This window comes from Tachyglossus aculeatus, chromosome 2 (genome assembly GCF_015852505.1).
Source record: "Tachyglossus aculeatus isolate mTacAcu1 chromosome 2, mTacAcu1.pri, whole genome shotgun sequence".
In the NCBI taxonomy this organism is placed as follows: Eukaryota; Metazoa; Chordata; class Mammalia; order Monotremata; family Tachyglossidae; genus Tachyglossus; species Tachyglossus aculeatus.
Window position 1 is genome coordinate 171,307,126 of NC_052067.1, and position 25,196 is coordinate 171,332,321.

The following is a 25,196-nucleotide window of genomic DNA, read 5'->3' on the forward strand; positions in this document are numbered from 1 at the left end:
ATAATAATAATAATAATAATAATGGCATTTGTTAAGCACTTACTATGTGCAAAGCACTGTTCTAAGCGCTGGGGGGGGGATACAAGGTGATCAGGTTGTCCCACGGGGGGCTCACAGTCTTCATCCCCATTTGACAGATGTGGTAACTGAGGCCCAGAGAAGTGAAGTGACTTGCCCAAAGTCACCCAGCTGATGAGCGGCGGAGCCGGGATTAGAATCCATAATAATAATAATAATAATAATAATAATAATAATAATAATGGCATTTATTAAGCACTTACTACATGCCAAGCACTGTTCTAAGCGCTGGGCAGGATACGAGGTGATCAGAAGCAGCATGGCTCAGTGGAAAGAGCCCGGGCTTTGGAGTCAGAGGTTATGGGTTCAAATCCCGGCTCCGCCAGTTGTCAGCTGTGTGACTTTGGGCAAGTCACTTAACTTCTCTGTGCCTCAGTTCTCTCATCTGTAAAATGGGGAGTAAGACTGTGAGCCCCCTGTGGGACTACCTGATCACCCTGGAACCTCCCCAATGCTTAGAACAGTGCTTTGCACATAGTAAGCGCTTAATAAATGCCATCATTATTATTATCAGGTTGTCCCACACGGGGCTCACAATCTTCATCCCCATTTTACAGATGAGGGAACGGAGAAGTGACGTGGCTTGCCCAAAGTCACCCAGCTGACGAGTGGCGGAGCTGAGATTAGAACGCATAATAATAATAATAATAATAATAATAATAATAATAATAATAATAGCATTTATTAAGCACTTACTATGTGCCAAGCACTGTTCTAAGCGCTGGGGAGGTTACAAGGTGATCAGGTTGTCCCGCGGGGGGCTCACAGTCTTCATCCCCATTTGACAGATGTGGTAACTGAGGCCCAGAGAAGTTAAGTGACTTGCCCAAAGTCACCCAGCTGACGAGTGGTGGAGCCGGGATTAGAACCCATAATAATAATAATAATAATAATCATGGCATTTATTAAGCGCTTACTATGTGCAAAGCACTGTTCTAAGCACTGGGGAGGATACGAGGTGATCTGGTTGTCGCACATGGGGCTCACAAAGTTCATCCCCATTTTACAGATGAGGGAACTGAGGCCCAGAGAAGGGAAGTGACTTGCCCAAAGTCACCCAGCTGACGAGTGGCGGAGCCGGGATTAGAACGGTCTAGAAGCAGGCTCACAGTCTCGCTTACTGCGTGCAGAGCTCTGTACTAAGCGCTTGGGAGAGGACAACATGTACATATTGAACACTTCAAGTGCTTATTTGGGAGAGAACAGCAGAACAATACATGTACATATTGAACAGAACAGTTCAAGTGCGTAGTACAGTGCTCTGCACACAGTGAGCGCTCAATAAGTACGATTGAATGAATAATAATTATGATGGTATTTGTTAAGCACTTACTATGTGCCAAGCACTGTTCTGAATAATTATAATAATGATAGTATTTGTTAAGCGCTTACTATGTGCCAAGCACTGTTCTGAATATTATAATAATGATAGCATTTGTTAAGCGCTTACTATGTGCCAAGCACTGTTCTGAACAGTAGTAATAATTATAATAACGATGATATTTGTTAAGCGCTTACTATATGCCAAGCACAGCTTTGAATAATAATGACGGTATTTGTTAAGCGCTTACTATGTGCCAAGCACTGTTTTGAACAGTAGTAATAATTATAATAACGATGATATTTGTTAAGTGCTTACTCTGTGCCAAGCACAGTTTTGAATAATAATAATAATGATGGTTCTTGTTAAGTGCTTACTATGTGCCAAGCACTGGTCTGAACAGTAGTAATAATTATAATAACGATATTTGTTAAGCGCTTACTATGTGCCAAGCACAGTTTTGAATTATAATGATGGTATTTGTTAAGTGCTTACTATGTGCCAAGCACTGTTTTGAACAGTCGTAATAATTATAATAACGATGGCATTTGTTAAGCGCTTACTATGTGCCAAGCACAGTTTTGAATAATAATAATAATGATGGCATTTGTTAAGCGCTTACTATGTGCCAAGCACTGTTTTGAACAGTCGTAATAATTATAATAACGATGGCATTTGTTAAGCGCTTACTATGTGCCAAGCACAGTTTTGAATAATAATAATAATGATGGTATTTAAGTGCTTACTATGTGCCAAGCACTGTTTTGAAGTCGTAATAATTATAATAATGATGGTATTTGTTAAGTGCTTACTATGTGCCAAGCACAGTTTTGAATAATCATAATAATGATGGTATTTGTTAAGCGCTTACTATGTGCCAAGCACTGTTTTGAACAGTAGTAATGATTATAATAATGATGGTATTTGTTATGTGCTTACTATGTGCCAAGCACAGTTTTGAATTATAATGATGGTATTTGTTAAGCGCTTACAACGTGCCAAGCACTGTTTTGAACAGTCGTAATAATTATAATAACGATGGCATTTGTTAAGCGCTTACTATGTGCCAAGCACAGTTTTGAATAATCATAATAATGATGGTATTTGTTAAGCGCTTACTATGTGCCAAGCACTGTTTCGAACAGTAGTAATAATAATTATAATAACGATGGTTCTTGTTAAGCGCTTACTATGTGCCAAGCACAGTTTTGAATAATAATAATGGTATTTGTTAAGCGCTTACTATGTGCCAAGCACTGTTTTGAACAGTAGTAATAATAATTATAATAATGATGGTTCTTGTTAAGCGCTTACTATGTGCCAAGCACAGTTTTGAATAATAATAATAATGATGGTATTTGTTAAGCGCTTACTATGTGCCAAGCACTGTTTTGAACAGTAGTAATGATTATAATAATGATGGTATTTGTTAAGTGCTTACTATGTGCCAAGCACAGTTTTGAATAATAATAATAATGATGGTATTTGTTAAGCGCTTACTATGTGCCAAGCATTGTTCTGAACAGCAGTAATAATTATAATTACGATGATATTTGTTAAGCGCTTACTATGTGCCAAGCACAGTTTTGAATTATAATGACAGTATTTGATAAGCGCTTACTATATGCCAAGCACTGTTTTGAACAGTAGTAATAATTATAATAACGATATTTGTTAAGCGCTTACTATGTGCCAAGCACTGTTTTGAACAGTAGTAATTATTATAATAATGATGGTGTATGCTAAGCGCTTACTATGTGCCAAGCACTGTTTGGAACAGTAGTAATAATTATAATAACGATGATATTTTTTAAGTGCTTACTATGTGTCAAGCGCTGTTTTGAACAGTAGTAATGATAATAATGATGATGGTTTTTGTTAAGCGCTTACTATGTGCCAAGCACTGTTCTAAGCGCTGGGGGAGATACAAGGTGATCAGGTTGTCCCCCGTGGGGCCCGCGGTCTTCACCCCCATTTTACAGAGGCGGAAACTGAGGCCCAGAGAAGTGAAGCGGCTTACCCAAGGTCACACGGCGGACAAGAGGCGGTTACGGTCGACGGACACAGACGCGTTCCCCGCCCCCGACGAGCTCTAGAGCGCTTAGTCCCGGTGCTCGGCACACAGTAAGCGCTCAATAAATCATCATCATCATCAATCGTATTTATTGAGCGCTTACTGTGTGCAGAGCACTGTACTAAGCGCTTGGGAAGTCCAAGTTGGCAACTTATAGAGACGGTCCCTACCCGACAGTGGGCTCACGGTCTAAATACGACCGAGCGGGCGGTCAGCGGAGGGGCCCCCGGGCCCCCGACGGGGACGAGGCTGTGTTTGAACGTTGGTGGGACACGTACCTGTCGGATGGCGGCGGGAAGTCCGGCCCGTTGGCCTGCTGCAAGACAGAAGGCAGAGAAAAATAATAATAATAATAATAATAATAATAATAATAATAAAATAATAATACCGTTTAATAATAAAATAATAATAATAATAATGGCATTTATTAAGCACCTACTATGTGCACCACACTGTTCTAAGTGCTCTTAAGGTGATGAGGTTGTCCCACGTGGGGCTCACAGTTTTCATCCCCATTTTCCAGATGAGGGAACTGAGGCCCAGAGAAGTGAAGCGACTTGCCCGAAGTCACCCAGCAGACAAGCGGCGAAACCGCGGTTAGCGCCGACTTGTTGCCGACTTTAATAATGATAATAATGATGATGATGGTATTTGTTAAGCGCTTACTATGTGCCAAGCACTGTTCTAAGCGTTAGGGAGGTTACAAGGTGATGAGGTTGTCCCACGTGGGGGCTCACAGTTTTCATCCCCATTTGACAGATGAGGGAACTGAGGCCCAGAGAAGTGAAGTGACTTGCCCAAAGTCACCGAGCAGACAAGCGGCGAAACCGTGGTTAGAGCCGACTTGTTGCCGACTTAATAATAATAATAATGATGATGATGGTATTTGTTAAGTGCTTACTATGTGCCAAGCACTGTTCTAAGCGCTGGGGGGGATACAAGGTGATCAGGTTGTCCCACGGGGGGCTCCCAGTCTTCATCCCCATTTTCCAGATGAGGGAACTGAGGCCCAGAGAAGTGAAGTGACTTGCCCGAAGTCACCCAGCTGACAATTGGCGGAGCCGGGATTTGAACCCATGACCTCTGACTCCCAAGCCCTGGCTCTTTCCACTAATCCATGCTGCTTCTCTAAGTGCCTGGCAGAGAAGTAGCGTGGCTCAGCGGAAAAAGCCCGGGCTTGGGAGTCAGAGGTCCTGGGTTCTAATCCCGGCTCCGCCACTTGTCAGCTGGGTGACCTTGGACAGGTCACTTTACTTCAGTTCCTTCATCTAATCCCGGCTCCGCCAACTGTCAGCTGTGTGACTTTGGGCAAGTCACCTAACATCTCTGTGCCTCGGTGACCTCATCTGTAAAATGGGGATGAAGACTGTGAGCCCCCCGTGGGACAACCTGATCACCTTGTGACCTCCCCAGCGCTTAAAACGGTGCTTTGCACATAGTAAGCACTTAATAAATGCCATCATTATTATTACTAAGAGATAGGACTGAATACATCTCTATCTGTTGCCCATTTGTACTTCCCAAGCGCTTAGTGCAGTGCTCTGCACACAGTAAGCGCTCAATAAATCCGACTGAATGAATATAGGAATGAATAGTTCAGTGCTCTGCACACAGTAAGCGCTCAATAAATCTGATTGAAGGAATGAATGAATGAATAGTCCAGTGCTCTGAATGAATGAATAGTCCAGTGCTCTGCACACAGTAAGTGCTCAATAAATCTGATTGAATGAATGAATGAATGAATAGTCCAGTGCTCTGCACACAGTAAGCGCTCAATAAATCCGACTGAATGAATGAATGAATGAATGAATAGTCCTGTGCTCTGCACACAGTAAGTGCTCAGTAAATCCAACTGAATGAATAGCCCAGTGCTCTGCACACATTAAGCGCTCAATAAATCCGATTGATTGAATGAATGAATGAATAGTCCAGTGCTCTGCACACAGTAAGCGCTCAATAAATCCGATTGATTGAATGAATGAATAGTCCAGTGCTCTGCACACAGTAAGCGCTCAATAAATTCGATTGATTGAATGAATGAATAGTCCAGTGCTCTGCACACAGTAAGCGCTCAATAAATCCGATTGATTGAATGAATGAATAGTCCAGTGCTCTGCACACAGTAAGCGCTCAATAAATCGGATTGCATCAATGAATAAATGAATAGTCCAGTGCTCTGCACACAGTAAGCGCTCAATAAATCCGACTGAATGAATGAATAGTCCAGTGCTCTGCACACAGTAAGCACTCTATAAATCTGACTGAATGAATGAATAGTCCAGTGCTCTGCACACAGTAAGCGCTCAATAAATCCGATTGAATTAATGAATTAATAGTCCAGTGCTCTGCACACAGTGAGCTCAATAAATCCGATTGAACGAATGAATGAATAGTCCAGTGCTCTGCACACAGTAAGTGCTCAATAAATCCTATTGATGGAATGAATGCATGAATGAATAGTCCAGTGCTCTGCACACGGTAAGTGCTCAATATATCCGACTGAATGAATGAAGGAAGGAATAGTCCATTGCTCTGCACACAGTAAGTGCTCAATAAATCCAATTGAATGAATGAATGAATAGTCCAGTGCTCTGCACACAGTAAGGGCTCAATAAATCCTATTGATGGAATGAATGCATGAATGAATAGTCCAGTGCTCTGCACACGGTAAGCGCTCAATAAATCCAATTGAATGAATGAATGAATGAACAGTCCAGTGCTCTGCACACAGTAAGCACTCAATAAATCTGATTGAGTGAATGAATGAGTGAATAGTCCAGTGCTCTGCACACAGTAAGCGCTCAGTAAATCCGATTGAAGGAATGAATGAATGAATAGTCCAGTGCTCTGCACACAGTAAGCGCTCAATAAATCCCACTGAAGGAATGAATGAATGAATAGTCCAGTGCTCTGCACATGGTAAGTGCTCAATATATCCGAATGAATGAATGAAGGAAGGAAGGAAGGAAGGAAGGAATAGTCCATTGTTCTGCACATAGTAAGTGCTCAGTAAATCCGATTGAATGAATGAATGCGCTGAGACGCTACCTCGGCAGACGGCCTGCTGTGTTCCTGTTCCCGTCGATGGTCCGCCATGCCCGCCACGGATTCGGCCAGCTGGTAGAGGTTTTGCTCGCCCTGTGCGGCGCCCGGGGTGACGCCCTGGGAGCTGAGGAGGGGCGGCTCCCAGCCATTCCGGAACCGCGGGACGTACGGCGGGATGAACTGATCTCTGGGCCACTCGGCTCTGCGGGGGGAAGCCGGAGAAAACCACACCGTCACTCCATCGCGCGCACTGAGCGCTCAACGCGTGCGCAGCGCTGTACTGAGCGCTCGGAAGAGTATGCTACAGCCATAAACAGACGCGTTACCCATCCGCAACGAGGCGAGGAGGGAGGGCGAGAAGCTATGCTAGTTGAATGAATGAATGAATGAATGAATGAATGAATAATGAACATCTAAATTAGTATAATTTAATAATTAAAATAATTTAATATATATTTTACAGGCATATACATTTACATGTGCATATATATATACATGCATATGCACATATATGCATACATATATAAATGCATATAAATGCATGTGTATATATGCATATGTGCATATGCATATTCACATACACATGTGTATATATATGCATATGTGTATGTATATATATGCATATGCACATATATGCATGCATATATAAATGCATATGTATAAATGCATATGTATATATGCATAGTATATGCATCATCATCATCATCAATCGTATTTATTGAGCGCTTACTGTGTGCAGCGCACTGTACTAAGCGCTTGGGAAGTACAAATGTGTATATATATATGCATACGTACATACATGCATCATCATCATCATCATCAATCGTATTTATTGAGCGCTTACTATGTGCAGAGCACTGTACTAAGCGCTTGGGAAGTACAAATTGGCAACACACAGAGACAGTCCCTACCCAACAGTGGGCTCACAGTCTAAAAGGGGGAGACAGAGAACAAAACCAAACATACCAACAAAATAAAATAAATAGGATAGATATGTACAGGTAAAAAAATAAATAAATAAATAGAGTAATAAATATATACAACCATATATACATATATACAGGTGCTGTGGGGAAGGGAAGGAGGTAAGATGGGGGGATGGAGAGGGGGACGAGGGGGAGAGGACGTATATATGCATATATTTATATATATTATATGTGCATGTGTGTATGTGTATGCATGCATATATATCTTTATATATTTATATATTATATAATTTAATAATTATATTTTATATGACATGGATAATATTTCTATTATTCATTCAATTGCATTTATTGAGCGCTTACTGTGTGCAGAGCACTGTACTAAGCGCTTGGGAAGTACAGTACATATATACCTAAAGGAAGAGTACGCTACAGCGATAAACAGACACGTTACTCGTCCGCAACAAGGCGAGGCAGGAGGGCGAGAAGCTACGCTATTTCTATTATCCATTCATTCATTCATTCAATTGTATTTATTGAGCGCTTACTGTGTGCAGAGCACTGTACTAAGCACTTGGGGAGTACAGGCCATATATACCTAAGTGCTGTTGGGCAGGGAGGTCGGGGGGAGAGAGGTAGCGTGGCTCAGTGGGAAGAGCCCGGGCTTGGGAGTCAGAGGTCATGGGTTCAAATTCCAGCTCTGCCACTTGTCAGCTGTGTGACTTTGGGCAAGTCACTTCACTTCTCTGGGCCTCAGTTCCCTCATCTGTAAAACGGGGATGAAGACTGGGAGCCCTTCGAGGGACAGCCTGATCACCTTGAAACCTCCCCAGCACTTAGAACAGTGCTTTGCACATAGTAAGCGCTTAATAAATGCCATTATTATTATTATTATTATTATTCTCGGGGCCTCAGTTTCCTCATCTGGAAAATGGGGATTAAGTCTGTGAGCTCCCCATGGGACAACTTGATTACCTTGTATCTACCCCAGGGCTTAGAACTGTATATATGTTTGTACGTATTTATTACTCTATTTATTTTATTTGTACAGAACTGTATATATGTTTGTACATATTTATTACTCTATTTTATTTGTACATATTTATTACTCTATTTTATTTGTACATATTTATTCTATTTATTTTATTTTGTTAATATGTTTTGTTTTTTTTTGTCTGTCTCCCCCTTCTAGACTGTGAGCCCGCTGTTGGGTAGGGACCGTCTCTAGATGTTGCCAACTTGGACTTCCCAAGCGCTTAGTACAGTGCTCTGCACACAGTAAGAACTCAATAAATACAACTGAATGAATGAATGAATGCTTTGCATATAGTAAGCGCTTAATAAATGCCATCATTATTATTATTATTATTTCCATCCATGGAGAAGCAGTGTGACTCAGTGGAAAGAGCCCGGGCTTTGGAGTCAGAGTCACGGGTTCAAATCCCGGCTCCGCCAACTGTCAGCTGTGTGACTTTGGACAAGTCACTTCACTTCTTTGGGCCTCAGTTCCCTCATCTGGAAAATGGGGACTGAGACTGTGAGCCCGCCGCGGGACAACCTGATCACCTTGTAACCTCCCCAGCACTTAGAACAGTGCTTTGCACATAGTAAGCGCTTAATAAATGCCATTATTATTATTATTATTATTATTATTTAGCTTTATTTCTATTTGTTCTGACGACTTGACACCCGTCCACGTGCTTCGTTTTGTCGTCCGTCTCCCCCTTCTAGGCCGTGAGCCCATCGTTGGGTAGGGACCGTCTCTAGATGTGGCCGACTTGGACTTCCCAAGCGCTTAGTCCAGTGCTCTGAACACAGTAAGCGCTCAATACATACGACTGAATGACTATAACTATAATTCTATTTATTCTGATGGTATTGACACCTGTCTGTTCTGTTTTGTTGTCTGTCTCCCCCTTCTAGACTGTGAGCCCGCTGTTGGGTAGGGACCGTCTCTATATGTTGCCGACTTGTCCTTCCCAATCGCTTAGTACAGTGCTCTGCACACCGTAAGCGCTCAATACATACGACTGAATGACTATAACTATAATTCTATTTATTCTGATGGTATTGACACCCGTCTACCCGTTCTGTTTTGTTGTCTGTCTCCCCCTTCTAGCCTGTGAGCCGCTGTTGGGTCGGGACCGTCTCTATATGTTGCCGACTTGTCCTTCCCAATCGCTTAGTACAGTGCTCTGCACACCGTAAGTGCTCAATACATACGACTGAATGACTATAACTATAATTCTATTTATTCTGATGGTATTGACACCCGTCTACCCGTTCTGTTTTGTTGTCCGTCTCCCCTATCTAGACTGTGAGCCCGCTGTTGGGTAGGGACCGTCTCTAGATGTTACCGACTTGGATTCCCCAGCGCTTAGCACAGTGCTCTGCACACAGTAAGCGCTCAATAAATACGACTGAATGAATGAATGAATGAATGAGTGAATGAAATGATTAATGTCTATCTCCCACTCCAGACGGTAAATCCGTTGTGGGAAGGGACTGCATCTGTTCTACTGGGCTCTCCCGAGCGCTTAGTACGGTCCGCTGCACGCCATAAGCGCTCAGTAAATAGGACCGACTGAATGAGTGAATTTCGCAGGCTGGGGGGGAGCCGGCCAATACCTGGTTCTGATCCACGCGTCTCCCAGCGACAGCCAGAGCTGCTGTTCTTCGGCTCGGACCGCGCTCTGTAAAAGGTCCACCGTGTCCCGGGTCAGGAGGGGGCTCAGGACGCTTTTGGCCAAGTCGGGACCCCCGGTTGCTTGGACTACCTAAGAGACGGGAATCAATCGATCATCAGTAAGCGCTCAATAAATACGACGGAATGAATGGAATGAATGAATCAGCAGCATCCTCATCCCCATACTGGCGTTTGTTAAGAGCTTACTATGTGCCAAGCACTGTTCTAAGCGCTGAGGAGGCTACAAGGTCATCAGGTTGTAGGCTCCCAGTCTTCTTCATCCCCATTGTCCAGATGAGGGAACTGAGGCCCAGGGAAGCGAAGTGACTGGCCCAAAGTCACACAGCTGACAAGTGGCTGGTATGTTGGCGATTTGTAGACCGTGAGCCCACTGTTGGGTAGGGACCGTCACTCTATGTTGCCAACTTGGACTTCCCAAGCGCTTAGTCCAGTGCTCTGCACACAGTAAGAGCTCAATAAATATGACTGACTGACTGAATGAATAAAAACCATTAAAAAGGGGAGGAGATGGGGAGAGGGAGGAGGGGACAGAAGAAGGAGAAGAGGAAGAAGGAAGAGGAAGGGGAGGAAGAGAGGGAAAGGTGGGAGGGAGGGAGAGGACGGAGGGAGGGGAAGAGGAGGGAGGGAGGGGGAAGAGGAAGGAGGGGAAGAGGAAGGAGGGAGAGGGGAAGAGGAGGGAGGGAGAGGGGAAGAGGAGGGAGGGGGAAAAGGAGGGAGAGGGGAAGAGGAGGGAGGGAGAGGGGAAGAGGAAGGAGGGAGAGGGGAAGAGGAGGGAGAGGGGAAGAGGAGGGAGAGGGGAAGAGGAGGGAGAGGGGAAGGGGAGGCAGAGGGGGAAGAGGAAGGAGGGAGAGGGGAAGAGGAAGGAGGGAGAGGGGAAGAGGAGGGAGAGGGGAAGAGGAGGGAGGGAGGGGGGAAGAGGAAGGAGGGAGAGGGGAAGACGAGGGAGAGGGGAAGGGGGGAAGAGGAAGGAGGGAGAGGGAAAGAGGAGGGAGAGGGGAAGAGGAGGGAGAGGGGAAGAGGAGGGAGAGGGGAAGAGGAGGGAGGGAGGGGGGAAGAGGAAGGAGGGAGAGGGAAAGAGGAGGGAGAGGGGAAGAGGAGGGAGAGGGGAAGGGGGAAGAGGAAGGAGGGAGAGGGAAAGAGGAGGGAGAGGGGAAGAGGAGGGAGAGGGGAAGAGGAGGGAGAGGGGAAGAGGAGGGAGAGGGGAAGAGGAGGGAGAGGGGAAGAGGAAGGAGGGAGAGGGGAAGAGGAAGGAGGGAGAGGGGAAGGGGAGGGAGAGGGGAAGAGGAAGGAGGGAGAGGGGAAGAGGAGGGAGGGAGAGGGGAAGAGGAAGGAGGGAGAGGGAAAGAGGAGGGAGAGGGGAAGAGGGGGAAGAGGAAGGAGGGAGGGGGGAAGGGGAGGGAGGGGGAAGAGGAAGGAGGGAGAGGGGAAGAGGAGGGAGGGAGAGGGGAAGAGGAAGGAGGGAGAGGGGAAGAGGAGGGAGGGGGAAAAGGAGGGAGAGGGGAAGAGGAGGGAGGGAGAAGAGGAAGGAGGGAGGGGGAAGAGGAAGGAGGGAGGGGGAAGAGGAAGGAGGGAGGGGGAAGAGGAAGGAGGGAGAGGGAAAGAGGAAGGAGGGAGAGGGGAAGAGGAGGGAGGGAGAGGGGAAGGGGAAGGAGGGAGAGGGGAAGGGGAGGGAGGGAGAGGGGAAGAGGAGGGAGGGAGGGGGAAGAGGGAAGAGAAAAGAGGGAAGAGGTGGAAGAAGGGAGAGGAAGGGGAAAGAAGGCATAAGCTGTAAGGGTTGGTTGTTTTCTCATGTTACCCAACAAGTTCTACAGCCCTCAGGGAAGTGGCCCTGCTAAAAGGTATCAGATTAGCTACTGTCTGTTCAGTGCTTTGCACACAGTAAGCGCTTAGGAAATACAAATGAGTGACTGACTGACTAGCTTCTTTCTGGAAACCTGTGAAGGGATCAGAGAATAATACTAATAATACTAATGCTATTTATCTATTTTGATGGTATTGATGTCAATTTACTTGTTTTGTGTTGTTGTCTGTCTCCCCCTTCTAGACTGTGGGCCCGTGGTTGGGTAGGGATCGTCTCTATCTGTTAACAACTTGTACTTTCCAAGCGCTTAGTACAGTGTTCTGCAAACAGTAAGTGCTCAATAAATACGACTGAATGAATGAATGAATAATAACTGTATTTGTTAAATGCTTACCATTCATTCATTCAATCATATCTATTAAGTGCTTACTGTATGCACAGCACTGTACTAAACACTTGGGAAGTGTGATGCAGCAGTAAAGGGAGACAATTCCTGTCCGCAATGAGTTCTAATCCCGGCTCCGCCATTTATCGGCTGTGTGACTTCGGGAAAGTCACTTCACTTCTCTGTGCCTCAGTTACCACATCTGCAAAATGAGGATTAAGACTGTGAGCCCCACATGGGACAACCTGGTCACCTTGTATCCCCCGCAGCGCTTAGAACAGTGCTTTCCATGTAGCAAGTGCTTAACAAATACCATCATTATTATTATTATTACTTACCAAGCACAATACTAAGCGCCGGGACAGATACCAGAAAATTGGGTTGGACACAGTCCCTATCCCACATAGGGCTCGCAGTCTCCAGCCCCATTTTACAGACGAGGAAACAGAGGCCCAGAGAAGTGAAGTGACTTGCCCAAGGCCACATGGCAGACAAGCGGCGTAGCCAGGATTAAAACCCAGGACCTTCTGATACCCAGGCCCGGGCTCTGGCCACCGTACCAGAGAAGCAGCATGGCTCAGTGGAAAGAGCACGGGTTTTGGAGTCAGAAGTCATGGGTTCAAATCCCGGCTCCGCCAACTGTCAGCTGTGTGACTTTGGGCAAGTCACGTCACTTCTCTGTGCCTCAGTTCCCTCATCTGTAAAATGGGGATTAAGACTGTGAGCCCCACGTGGGACAACCTGATCAGCTTGTATCCTCCCAGCGCTTAGAAGAGTCCTTTGCACATAGTAAGCGCTTAATAAATACCACCATTATTATTATTATTATGAAGACTGTGAGCCCCACGTGGGACAATCTGATCACCTTGTATCCTCCCAGCGCTTAGAAGAGTCCTTTGCACATAGTAAGCGCTTAATAAATACTACCATTATTATTATTATTATGAAGACTGTGAGCCCCACGTGGGACCACCTGATTACCTTGTATCCCCCCAGCGCTTAGAACAGTGCTTGGCACACAGTAAGCGCTTAATAAATACCATCATTATTACCATGCTTTCCTTCTTTCTTTGGCCTCACCGGAAATGACAGAAAGGCTGTTCTTAGGCAGTCCGGCGAAGGGAAGTAATAATAATAATGATAATGATGGCATTTATTAAGCGCTTACTATGTGCAAAGAACTGTTCTAAGCACAGGGGAGGTTACAAGGTGATCAGGTTGTCCCTCGGGGGGCTCACAGTCTTAATCCTCATTTTACAGATGAGGTAACTGAGGCCCAGAGAAGTGAAGTGACTTGCCCAAAGTCACGCAGCTGACAATGGGCAGAGCTGGGATTTGAACCCATGACCTCTGACTCCAAAGCCCGGACTCTTTTCCACTGAGCCACGCTGCTTCTCTAAAAGTCTAACGTTTCTTTCAGAGACAGAGGAGAGGACGGATGGAGAGCGGTTGGGGGTGCGGAAAGGGGTGTCAAAGCTCACCATGCTTAACGGGGTGAACAGGAAGTGGACCAAATCCTCCGCGCTGGGGTTCTGGATGTGGGCCTTCAGTTTGGCCTGCAGAAACAAGGCGTTGGGCTCACACCGACTTACTAAAGCTGGAGACGGAGACACAGACACAGAGACAGAGAGAGGCACTGAGAGACAGAGAGGGACACGGAGAGAAACATGCGGATACAGAGAGCGCGACAGAGACACACAGACCCGGAGGGAGGCAGGGAGACAGAGGGAGAGACGCGCGGAGGGCCAAAAAAATTCACAGAGGCACACAGAGCGACAGAATAATGCACAGAGATAGACACAGACTCAGAGACACAGAAAGAGACGGAGCGAGAGATGCACAGAGAGATGCACAAAAACAGAGACAGCGACAGAAAAATGCACAGAGAGATAGACACGGACTCAGAGACACAGAAAGAGATGGAGCGAGGGATGCACAGAGAGATTCACAAAAACAGAAACAGCGACAGAAAAATGCACAGAGAGATAGACATGAACTCAGAGACACAGAAAGAGACTGAGCGAGAGATGCACAGAGAGGGATTCACAGAAACAGAGCAACAGAAAAATGCACAGAGAGATAGACACGGACTCAGAGACACAGAAAGAGACGGAGCGAGAGATGCACAGAGAGAGGGATTCACAGAAACAGAGCGACAGAAAAAAGCACAGAGAGATAGACACAGACTCAGAGACACAGAAAGAGACGGAGCGAGAGATGCACAGAGAGATTCACAGAAACAGAGCAACAGAAAAATGCACAGAGAGATAGACACAGATTCAGACAGGAGATGGAGTGAGAGATGCACAGAGAGATTCACAGAAACAGACAGAGCAACAGAAAAATGCACGGAGAGATAGACACGGACTCAGAGACACAGAAAGAGACGGAGCGAGAGATGCACAGAGAGAGATTCACAGAAACAGAGACAGAGTGACAGAAAAATGCAGAGAGAGATAGACATGGGCTCAGAGACACAGAAAGAGACGGAGTGAGAGATGCACAGAGAGAGATTCACAGAAACAGAGAGAGACAGAGCGACAGAAAAATGCACAGAGAGATAGACACGGACTCAGAGACACAGAAAGAGAAGGAGCAAGAGATGCACAGAGAGATTCACAGAGAGACAGAGTGACAGAAAAATGCACAGAGAGATAGACACGGACTCAGACACAGAAAGAGATGGAGTGAGAGGTGCACAGAGAGATTCACAGAAACAGAGCGACAGAAAAATTCAGAGAGATAGACACAGACTCAGAGACACAGAAAGAGACGGAGTGAGAGATGCACAGAGAGATTCACAGAAACAGAGCAACAGAAAAATGCAGAGAGATAGACACAGGCTCAGAGACACAGAAAGACGGAGGGAGAGATGCACAGAGAGAGATTCACAGAAACAGACAGAGCGACAGAAAAATGCACAGAGAGATAGACACAGACTCAGAGACACATAAAGAGATGGAGTGAGAGATGCACAGAGAGATTCACAGAAACAGAGACAGAGTGACAGAAAAATGCACAGAGAGATAGACACGGACTCAGAGACACAGAAAGAGACGGAGTGAGAGATGCACAGAGAGATTCACAGAAACAGAGCGACAGAAAAATGCACAGAGAGATAGACACGGACTCAGAGACACAGAAAGAGATGGAGCGAGAGATGTCCAGAAGGAGAGATTCACAGAAACAAACAGAAAAATGCACAGAAAGATAGACACAGACTCAGAGACACAGAAAGAGAGATTCACAGAGACAGAGTGACAGAAAAATGCACAGAGAGATAGACACAGACTCAGAGATACAGAAAGAGACAGAGCGAGAGATGCACAGAGAGAGAGAAATTCACAGAAACAGAGACAGACAGAGCGACAGAAAAATTCACAGAGTGATAGACATGGACTCAGAGACACAGAAAGAGACGGAGCAAGAGATGCACTGAGAGAGAGATTCACAGAAACAGACAGAGCAACAGAAAAATGCACAGAGAGATACACACAGACTCAGAGACACAGAAAGAGATGGAGCAAGAGATGCTCAGAGAGAGAGATTCACAGAAACAGAGATAGACAGAGCGACAGAAAAATGCACAGACACGGACTCAGAGACACAGAAGGAGACGGAGACAGAGATGCACAGAGAGAGAGATTCACAGAAACAGAGACACAGAAAAATGCACAGACACAGACTCAGAGACACAGAAAGAGACGGAGCAAGATGCACAGAGAGATTCACAGAAACAGAGACAGACAGAGCGACAGAAAAATGCACAGAGAGATAGACACGGACTCAGAGACACAGAAAGAGAAGGAGCGAGAGGTGCACAGAGAGAAAGACTGACAGAAACAGAGACAGACAGAGTGACAGAAAAATGCACAGAGAGATAGACACGGACTCAGAGACATAGAAAGAGATGGAGCGAGAGATGCACAGAGAGAGAGATTCACAGAAACAGTGACAGAAAAATGCACAGAGGTAGACACAGACTCAGAGACACAGAAAGAGACGGAGCGAGAGATGCATGGAGAGAGAGATTCACAGAAACAGAGACACACAAAGCGACACAAAAATGCACAGACAGATGGACACGGACTCAGAGACACAGAAAGAGATGAAGTGAGAGATGCACAGATAGATTCACAGAAAGAGAGACAGACAGAGCAACAGAAAAATGCACAGAGAGATAGACACAGACTCAGAGACACAGAAAGAGATGGAGCGAGAAATGCACAGAGAGAGAGAGTCATAGAAACAGAGTGACAGAAAAATGCACAGAGAGATAGACACAGACTCAGAGACACAGAAAGAGACGGAGCGAGAGATGCACTGAGAGAGAGATTCACAGAAACAGAGACAGAGCGACAGAAAAATGTACAGAGAGATAGACTCAGAGACACAGAAAGAGATGGAGCGAGAGATGCACAGAGAGAGAGATTCACAGAAACAGAGACAGAGTGACAGAAAAATGCACAGAGAGATAGACACGGACTCAGAGACACAGAAAGAGAGATTCACAGATACAGAGACAGACAGAGCGACAAAAATGCACAGAGAGATAGACATGGACTCAGAGACACAGAAAGAGACGGAGCGAGAGATGCACGGAGAGAGACATTCACAGAAACAGAGACAGAGAGACAGAAAAATGCACAGACAGACACGGACTCAGAGACACAGAAAGAGATGGAGCGAGAGATGCACAAAGAGAGATTCACAGAAACAGAGACAGAGCGACAGAAAAATGCACAGAGAGATAGACACGGACTCAGAGACACAAAAAGAGATGGAGCTGAGAGATGCACAGAGAGAGAGATTCACAGAAACAGAGACAGACAGAGCGACAGAAAAATGCACAGAGAGAGGGACACAGACTCAGAGACACAGAAAGAGAGGTTCACGGAAACAGAGCGACAGAAAAATGCAGAGAGAGATAGACACGGACTCAGAGACACAGAAAGAGACGGAGCGAGAGATGCACAGAGAGAGAGAGATTCACAGAAACAGAGAGAGACAGAGAGACGGCCCAGGAGAGACGAACTGGTTTTAATTAGCCTCGACCAAGGAGAAACAGTCAGGTCCCAGAATCTTCTGGTCTCTGAGAAAAGTCTCTCCGTTCTTCTCACACTAAATTTCCACATGACTTAAGGCAATCATCATCATCATCAATCTTATTTATTGAGCGCTTACTGTGTGCAGAGCACTGTACTAAGCGCTTGGGAAGTACAAACTGGCAACACATAGAGACAGTCCCTACCCAACAGTGGGCTCACAGTCTAAAAGGGGGAGACAATAAAGGCAATAAATACGACTGAATGAAAGGGAGTCCACTAAACTTTCAAATCGGGAGGAATCGTCTTCAACCCACCGAGAGCTCACCTACTCCAGGAGGCCTTCCCAGACTTAGCGCCCCCCTTTTTCCTCTCTTCCTCCTCCTCCCCTCATTCATTCATTCAATCGTATTTATTGAGCGCTTAACTGTGTGCAGGGCACTGTATTAAGCGCTTTGGAAGTCCAAGTTGGCAACATATGAATACGACTCAATAATTGTAATTATTAATCATAATTGATCAATCAATAAATACGACTGAATGAACGAACTCCAGGCTGGGCCCACTCAGGCCTGTATATATGTATAGATGTTTGTACATATTTATTACTCTATTTATTTATTTATTTTACTTGTACCTATCTATTCTATTTTATTTTGTTAATATGTTTGGTTTTGTTCTCCGTCTTCCCCTTCTAGACTGTGAGCCCACTGTCAGGTAGGGACTGTCTCTAGATGTTGCCCACTTGTATGTCCCAAGCGCTTAGTACAGTGCTCTGCACACAGTAAGCGCTCAATAAATATGATTGATTGATTGTACATATTTATTACTCTATTTATTGATTTATTTTACTTGTACATATCCATTCTATTTATTTTATTTTGTTAATATGTTTGGTTTTGTTCTCTGTTTCCCCCTTCTAGACTGTGAGCCCACTGTTGGGTAGGGACTGTCTCTAGATGTTGCCGACTTGTCCCGAGCGCTGAGTACAGTGCTCTGCACACAGTAAGCGCTCAATAAATACGACATTGATTGAACATATTTATTACTCTATTGATTTATTTTACTTGTACATATCTATACCATTTATTTTATTTTGTTAGTATGTTGGGTTTTGTTCTCTGTCTCCCCCTTCTAGACTGTGAGCCCACTGTTGGGTAGGGACCGTCTCTAGATGTTGCCAACTTGGACTTCCCAAGCGCTTAGTACAGTGCTCTGCACACAGTAAGCGCTCAATAAATACGATTGATTGATTGACTGATTGTACATGTTTATTACTCTATTGATTTATTTTACTTGTACATATCTATTCCATTTATTTTATTTTGTTAGTACGTTTGGTTTTAGTTCTCTGTCTCCCCCTTCTAGACTGTGAGCCCACTGTTGGGTAGGGACCGTCTCTAGATGCTGCCGACTTATACGTCCCAAGTGCTTAGTACAGTGCTCTGCACACAGTAAGCGCTCAATAAATACAATTGATTGATTGATTGACTGGACACCCAAAATGGCAGCCCCAGCCTCCAAAATGGCGACTTAGGCCCAGGGATGACCAAATGGCTGTTGGAAACCTCCCTGCTCCCCAATCCCCAGAAAATCCCGGCCCATCCCGCAATCCCGTTTTAGAACCCGCACCCGTATCTCGACGGGCTTCCCCCGACCCCCCTCTCCCTTTACCAGGAGGTTAAAGCCGTGCTTGAACTTCTGAAAACAGTCGACGAACTCGTCCGGCGGAGGAGGCCGGGCCCGCAGCGTCAGAACACCCTCTGGAGAAGGACGGCGGCGGGGACGGGAAGGGGAAAAAAAAACAACAAACCAAAAAAAGTCACCTTCGGACTGGGATGAGGAACGAGAGACCCGACCAACTTGAACAGGAAGCACCTGTTCGGAGAAGCAGTGCGGCTCAGTGGAAAGAGCCCGGGCTTGGCAGTCAGAGGTCGTGGGTTCGAATCCTGCCTCCGCCGCTTGTCAGGTGGGGGACTCTGGGCAAGTCACTTCACTGCTCTGTCTCTGTTTGTTCTCTGTCTCATTCATTCATTCAAATCGTGTTTATTGAGCGCTTACTGTGTGCAGAGCACTGAACTAAGCGCTTGGGAAGTACAATTTGGCAACATATAGAGACGGTCCCTATCCAACAGACTCTGAGCCCACTGCGCATCAGGCAGAGACTCCTCCCCCTGGGCTTCCAGGCTGTCCATCCATCCATCCATCCCTTCGCCCCCTCCTCCCTCACCTCCCTTCTGTCCTTCTCCAGCCCATCCCGCACCCTCCGCTCCTCCGCCGCTAATCTCCTCCCCGTTAGGCCTCGTTCTCGCCCGTCCCGCCATCGACCCCCGGCCCACGTCCTCCCCCGGGCCTGGAATACCCCCAATCCCTCTGCCCACCCGCCAAGCTCTCTCTCTTCCTCCCTTCAAGGCCCTACTGAGAGCTCACCTCCTCCAGGAGGCCTTCCCAGACTGAGCCCCCTCCTTCTTCTCCCCCTCCTCCCCCTCCCCATCCCCCCGCCTTACCTCCTTCCCCTCCCCACAGCACCTGTATATGCGTTTGTACATATTTATTACTCTATTTATTATACTTGTTCATATTTATTCTATTTATTTTATTTTGTTAATATGTTTGGTTTTGTTCTCTGTCTCCCCCTTCTAGACTGTGAGCCCACTGTTGGGTAAGGACCGTCTCTATATGTTGCCAACTTGGACTTCCCAAGCACTAAGTCTAGTGCTCTGCACACAGTAAGCGCTCAATAAATATGATTGATTGATTGATTAGTAGTAGTAGGCGCTCAATAAATATGATTGAATGAATAAATGCCAAAAATCATCATCATATTCATTCATTCACTCATTCAATCGTATTTATTGAGCGCTTACTGTGTGCAGAGCACGGGACTAAGCGCTTGGGAAGCACAAGTTGGCAACATATAGAGACAGTCCCTCTCCAACAGCGGGCTCACAGGCTAGAAGGGGGAGACAGACGACAAAATCCGTCAACAACAGACAACATATGATCTATCTTATATGTATACATCTATAATTCTATTTATTGATACTGATGCCTTGTTTGGCTTTCTGTCGCCCCCCGTCACCCCCAGACTGGAAGCCCGCTGTGGGCAGCGATCGCCTCTCTTTATTGCTGCATTGCAATAGTAATAATAATAATAATAATGGCATTTATTAAGTGCTTAACAAATACCAACATTATTATTAGTAGTAGTAAGCACTCAATAAATACGATTGAATGAATAAATGAATGAATAAATGCCAAAATCATCATCATATATGTATAGATAGATTTATAATTCTATTTATTGATACTGATGCCTTGTTTGTCTTTCTGTCTCCCCCCCAACCCCAGACTAGAAGCCCGCTGTGTGCAGCGATTGCTCCTCTTTACTGCTGCATTGCAATAGCAATAATAATAATAATAATGATGGTATTTATTAAGTGCTTAACAAATACCAACATTATTAGTAGTAGTAGTAAGCGCTCAATAAATACGATCGAATGAAGGAATGAATGAATGCCAAAATCATCATCATATATGTATAGATCTATAATTCTATTTATTGATACTGATGCCTTGTTTGGCTTTCTGTCACCCCCCCGCTACCCCCAGACTGAAAGCCCGCTGCGGGCAGCGATTGCCTCTCTTTATTGCCGCATTGCAATAGTAACAATAATAATAATAATGGCATTTATTAAGTGCTTAACAAATACCAACATTATTATTAGTAGTAGTAAGCATTCAATAAATACGATTGAATGAATGAATGAATAAATGCCCAAATAATCACCATATATGTATAGATAGATCTATAATTCTATTTATTGATACTGATGCCTTGTTTGGCTTTCTGTCTCCCCCCGACCCCCAGACTGGAAGCCCGCTGCGGGCAGCAATTGCCTCTCTTTATTGCTACATTGCAATAGTAATAATAATAATGATGACATTTATTAAGCGCTTAACAAATACCAACATTATTAGTAGTAGTAGTAAGCGCTCAATAAATACGACAGAATGAATGAATGCCAAAATCATCATTATATATGTATAGATCTATAATTCTATTTATTGATACTGATTCCTTGTTTGGCTTTCTGTCTCCCGCCCCCCACCCCCAGACTGAAAGCCCGCTGCGGGCAGCGATTGCCTCTCTTTATTGCCGCATTGCAATAGTAATAATAACGATGGCATTTATTAAGCGCTTAACTAATACCAACATAATTATTATTAGTAAGTGCTCAATAAATACGATTGAATGAATGAATGAATGAATAAATGCCAAAATCATCATCATATATGTATAGATCTATAATTCTATTTATTGATACTAATGCCTTGTTTGGCTTTCTGTCTCCCCCTGATCCCCAGACTGGACGCCTGCTGTGGGCAGCGATCGCCTCTCTTTATTGCTGCATTGTAATAGTAATAATAATAATAATAATAATAGCATTTATTAAGTGCTTAACAAATACCAACATTATTATTAGTAGTAGTAAGCGCTCAATAAATACGATTGAATGAATGAAAGAATGAAAAAATGCCAAAATCATCATCACATATGTATAGGTCTATAATTCTATTTATTGATACTGATGCCTTGTTTGGCTTTCTGTCTCCCCCCGACCTCTAGACGGTAAGCCCGCTGTGGGCAGCGATTGCCTCTCTTTATTGCTGCATTGTAATAGTAATAATAACAACGATGATGGCATTTATTGAGCGCTTAACAAATACCAACATTATTAGTAGTAGTAGTAGTAAGCACTCAATAAATGCGATTGAATGAATGAATGAATGAATAAATGCCAAAATCATCATCATATATGTATAGATAGATCTATAGTTCTATTTATTGATACTGATGCCTTGCTTGGCTTTCTGTCTCCCCCCCACCCCCAGACTGGAAGCCCGCTGTGGGCAGCGATTGCCTCTCTTTATTGCTGCATTGCAATAGCAATAATAATAATAATAATAATGGCATTTATTAAGCGCTTAACAAATACCAACATTATTATTAGTAGTAGTAAGCGCTCAACAAATGCAATTGAATGAATGAATGACTGAATAAATGCCAAAATCATCATCATATATGTATAGATCTATAATTCTATTTATTGATACTGATGCTTTGTTTGGTTTTCTGTCTTCCCCCACCCCCAGACTGTAAGCCCACTGTGGGCAGCGATTGCCTCTCTTTATTGCTGCACTGTAATAATAATAATAATAATAATGAAGGCATTTATTAAGCGCTTAACAAATACCAACATTATTAGTAGTAGTAGTAGTAAGCACTCAATAAATACGATTGAATGAATGGATGAATGAATAAATGCCAAAATCATCATCATATATGTATAGATAGATCTATAATTCTATTTATTGATACTGATGCCTTGCTTGGCTTTCTGTCTCCCCCCCACCTCCAGACTGGAAGCCCGCTGTGGGCAGCGATTGCCTCTCTTTATTGCTGCATTGCAATAGCAATAATAATAATAATAATAATGGCATTTATTAAGCGCTTAACAAATACCAACATTATTATTAGTAGTAGTAAGCGCTCAACAAATGCAATTGAATGAATGAATGACTGAATAAATGCCAAAATCATCATCATATATGTATAGATCTATAATTCTATTTATTGATACTGATGCTTTGTTTGGTTTTCTGTCTCCCCCCCGACCCCCAGACTGTAAGCCCACTGTGGGCAGCGATTGCCTCTCTTTATTGCTGCACTGTAATAATAATAATAATAATAATGAAGGCATTTATTAAGCGCTTAACAAATACCAACATTATTAGTAGTAGTAGTAGTAAGCACTCAATAAATGCGATTGAATGAATGAATGAATGAATAAATGCCAAAATCATCATCATATATGTATAGATAGATCTATAGTTCTATTTATTGATACTGATGCCTTGCTTGGCTTTCTGTCTCCCCCCCACCCCCAGACTGGAAGCCCGCTGTGGGCAGCGATTGCCTCTCTTTATTGCTGCATTGCAATAGCAATAATAATAATAATAATAATGGCATTTATTAAGCGCTTAACAAATACCAACATTATTATTAGTAGTAGTAAGCGCTCAACAAATGCAATTGAATGAATGAATGACTGAATAAATGCCAAAATCATCATCATATATGTATAGATCTATAATTCTATTTATTGATACTGATGCTTTGTTTGGTTTTCTGTCTCCCCCCCCCACCCCCAGACTGTAAGCCCACTGTGGGCAGCGATTGCCTCTCTTTATTGCTGCACTGTAATAATAATAATAATAATAATGAAGGCATTTATTAAGCGCTTAACAAATACCAACATTATTAGTAGTAGTAAGCGCTCAATACGATCGAATGAATGAATGAATAAATGCCAAAATTATAATCATAGATGTATAGATCTATAATTCTATTTATTGATACTGATGCCTTGTTTGGCTTTCTGTCTCCCCCCCACCCCGAGACTGTAAGCCCACTGTGGGCAGTGATTGCCTCTCTTTATTGCTGCATTGTAATAGTAATAATAATAATAATAATAATAGCATTTATTAAGCACTTAACAAATACCAACATTATTATTATTAGTAGTAGTAAGTGCTCAATAAATACGACCAAATGAGTGAATGAATGAATGAATAAATGCCAAAATCATCATCATATATGTGTAGATCTATAATTCTATTTATTGACACTGACGCCTTGCATGGCTTTCTGTCTCCCCCCCAACCCCTAGACTGTAAGCCTGCTGTGGGCAGTGACTGTCTCTCTTTATTGCTGCACTGCAATAGTAATAATAATAATGATGGCATTTATTAAGCACTTACTATGTGCCAAGCACTGTTCTAAGCGCTGCGGAGGTGATCAGGTGGTCCCACGTGGGGCTCCCAGTCTTCATCCCCATTTTCCAGATGAGGTCACTGAGGCACAGAGAAGTGAAGTGACTGGCCCAAAGTCACACAGCTGACAATTGGCGGAGCCGGGATTTGAACCCATGACCTCTGACTCCAAAGCCCGGGCTCTTTCCACTGAGCCACGCTGCTTCTCTCCCCCTGACCTCCCTGCCCCACACCACTAGGTATATATGTACTGTACTGAACAAGCGCTTAGTACAGTGCTCCGCACACAGTAAGCGCTCAATAAATACAACTGAATGAATGAATGAATAGATCTATAATTCTATTTATTGATACTGATGCCCGTTTCCTTGTTTTGATGTCTGTCTCCCCCTCTAGACTTTAAGCCCGCTGTGGGCAGCAATTGTCTCTCTTTATTGCTGTAATAATAATAATAATAATAATAATAATAATAATAATAATAATAATAATGATGGCATTTGTTAAGCGCTTACTATGTGCAAAGCACTGTTCTAAGCACTGGGGGGGATACAAGGTGATCAGGTTGTCCCACGGGGGCTCCCAGTCTTCATCTGAGGAGAAGCAGCGTGGCTCAGTGGAAAGAGCCTGGGCTTTGGAGTCAGAGGTCATGGGTTCAAATCCCGGCTCCGCCAATTGTCAACTGTGTGACTTTGGGCAAGTCACTTCACTTCTCTGGGCCTCAGTTCCCTCATCTGTAAAATGGGATTAAGACTGTGAGCCCCATGTGGGACAACCTGATCACCTTGTAACCTCCCCAGAGCTTAGATCAGTGCTTGGCACATAGTAAGCGCTTAATAAATGCCGTCATTATTATTATTATTATTCACTTCTCTGTGCCTCAGTTCCCTAATCTGGAAAATGGGGATGAAGACTGTGAGCCCCATGTGGGACAACTGGACGACCTTGTATCCCCCCCAGCGCTTAGAACAGTGCATAGC

The 25,196-nt window shown here is 44.2% G+C and overlaps 1 protein-coding gene across 3 annotated transcripts in view; it reads right to left on the minus strand.

Moving 5' to 3' along the window:
* EPS8 (epidermal growth factor receptor pathway substrate 8) overlaps positions 1-25,196 on the minus strand; it is a 139,833-nt gene that overhangs the window by 43,416 nt on the left and 71,221 nt on the right. For all 3 annotated transcript variants that reach the window (XM_038772033.1, XM_038772054.1, XM_038772043.1), the window contains 5 exons: positions 19,057-19,145; positions 13,819-13,893; positions 10,073-10,221; positions 6,522-6,720; positions 3,752-3,789 (listed from right to left, as the gene is read on the minus strand). In XM_038772033.1, coding sequence (XP_038627961.1) covers positions 3,752-3,789; positions 6,522-6,720; positions 10,073-10,221; positions 13,819-13,893; positions 19,057-19,145 — 550 coding nt within the window. The remainder of the gene's footprint in view (positions 1-3,751; positions 3,790-6,521; positions 6,721-10,072; positions 10,222-13,818; positions 13,894-19,056; positions 19,146-25,196) is intronic.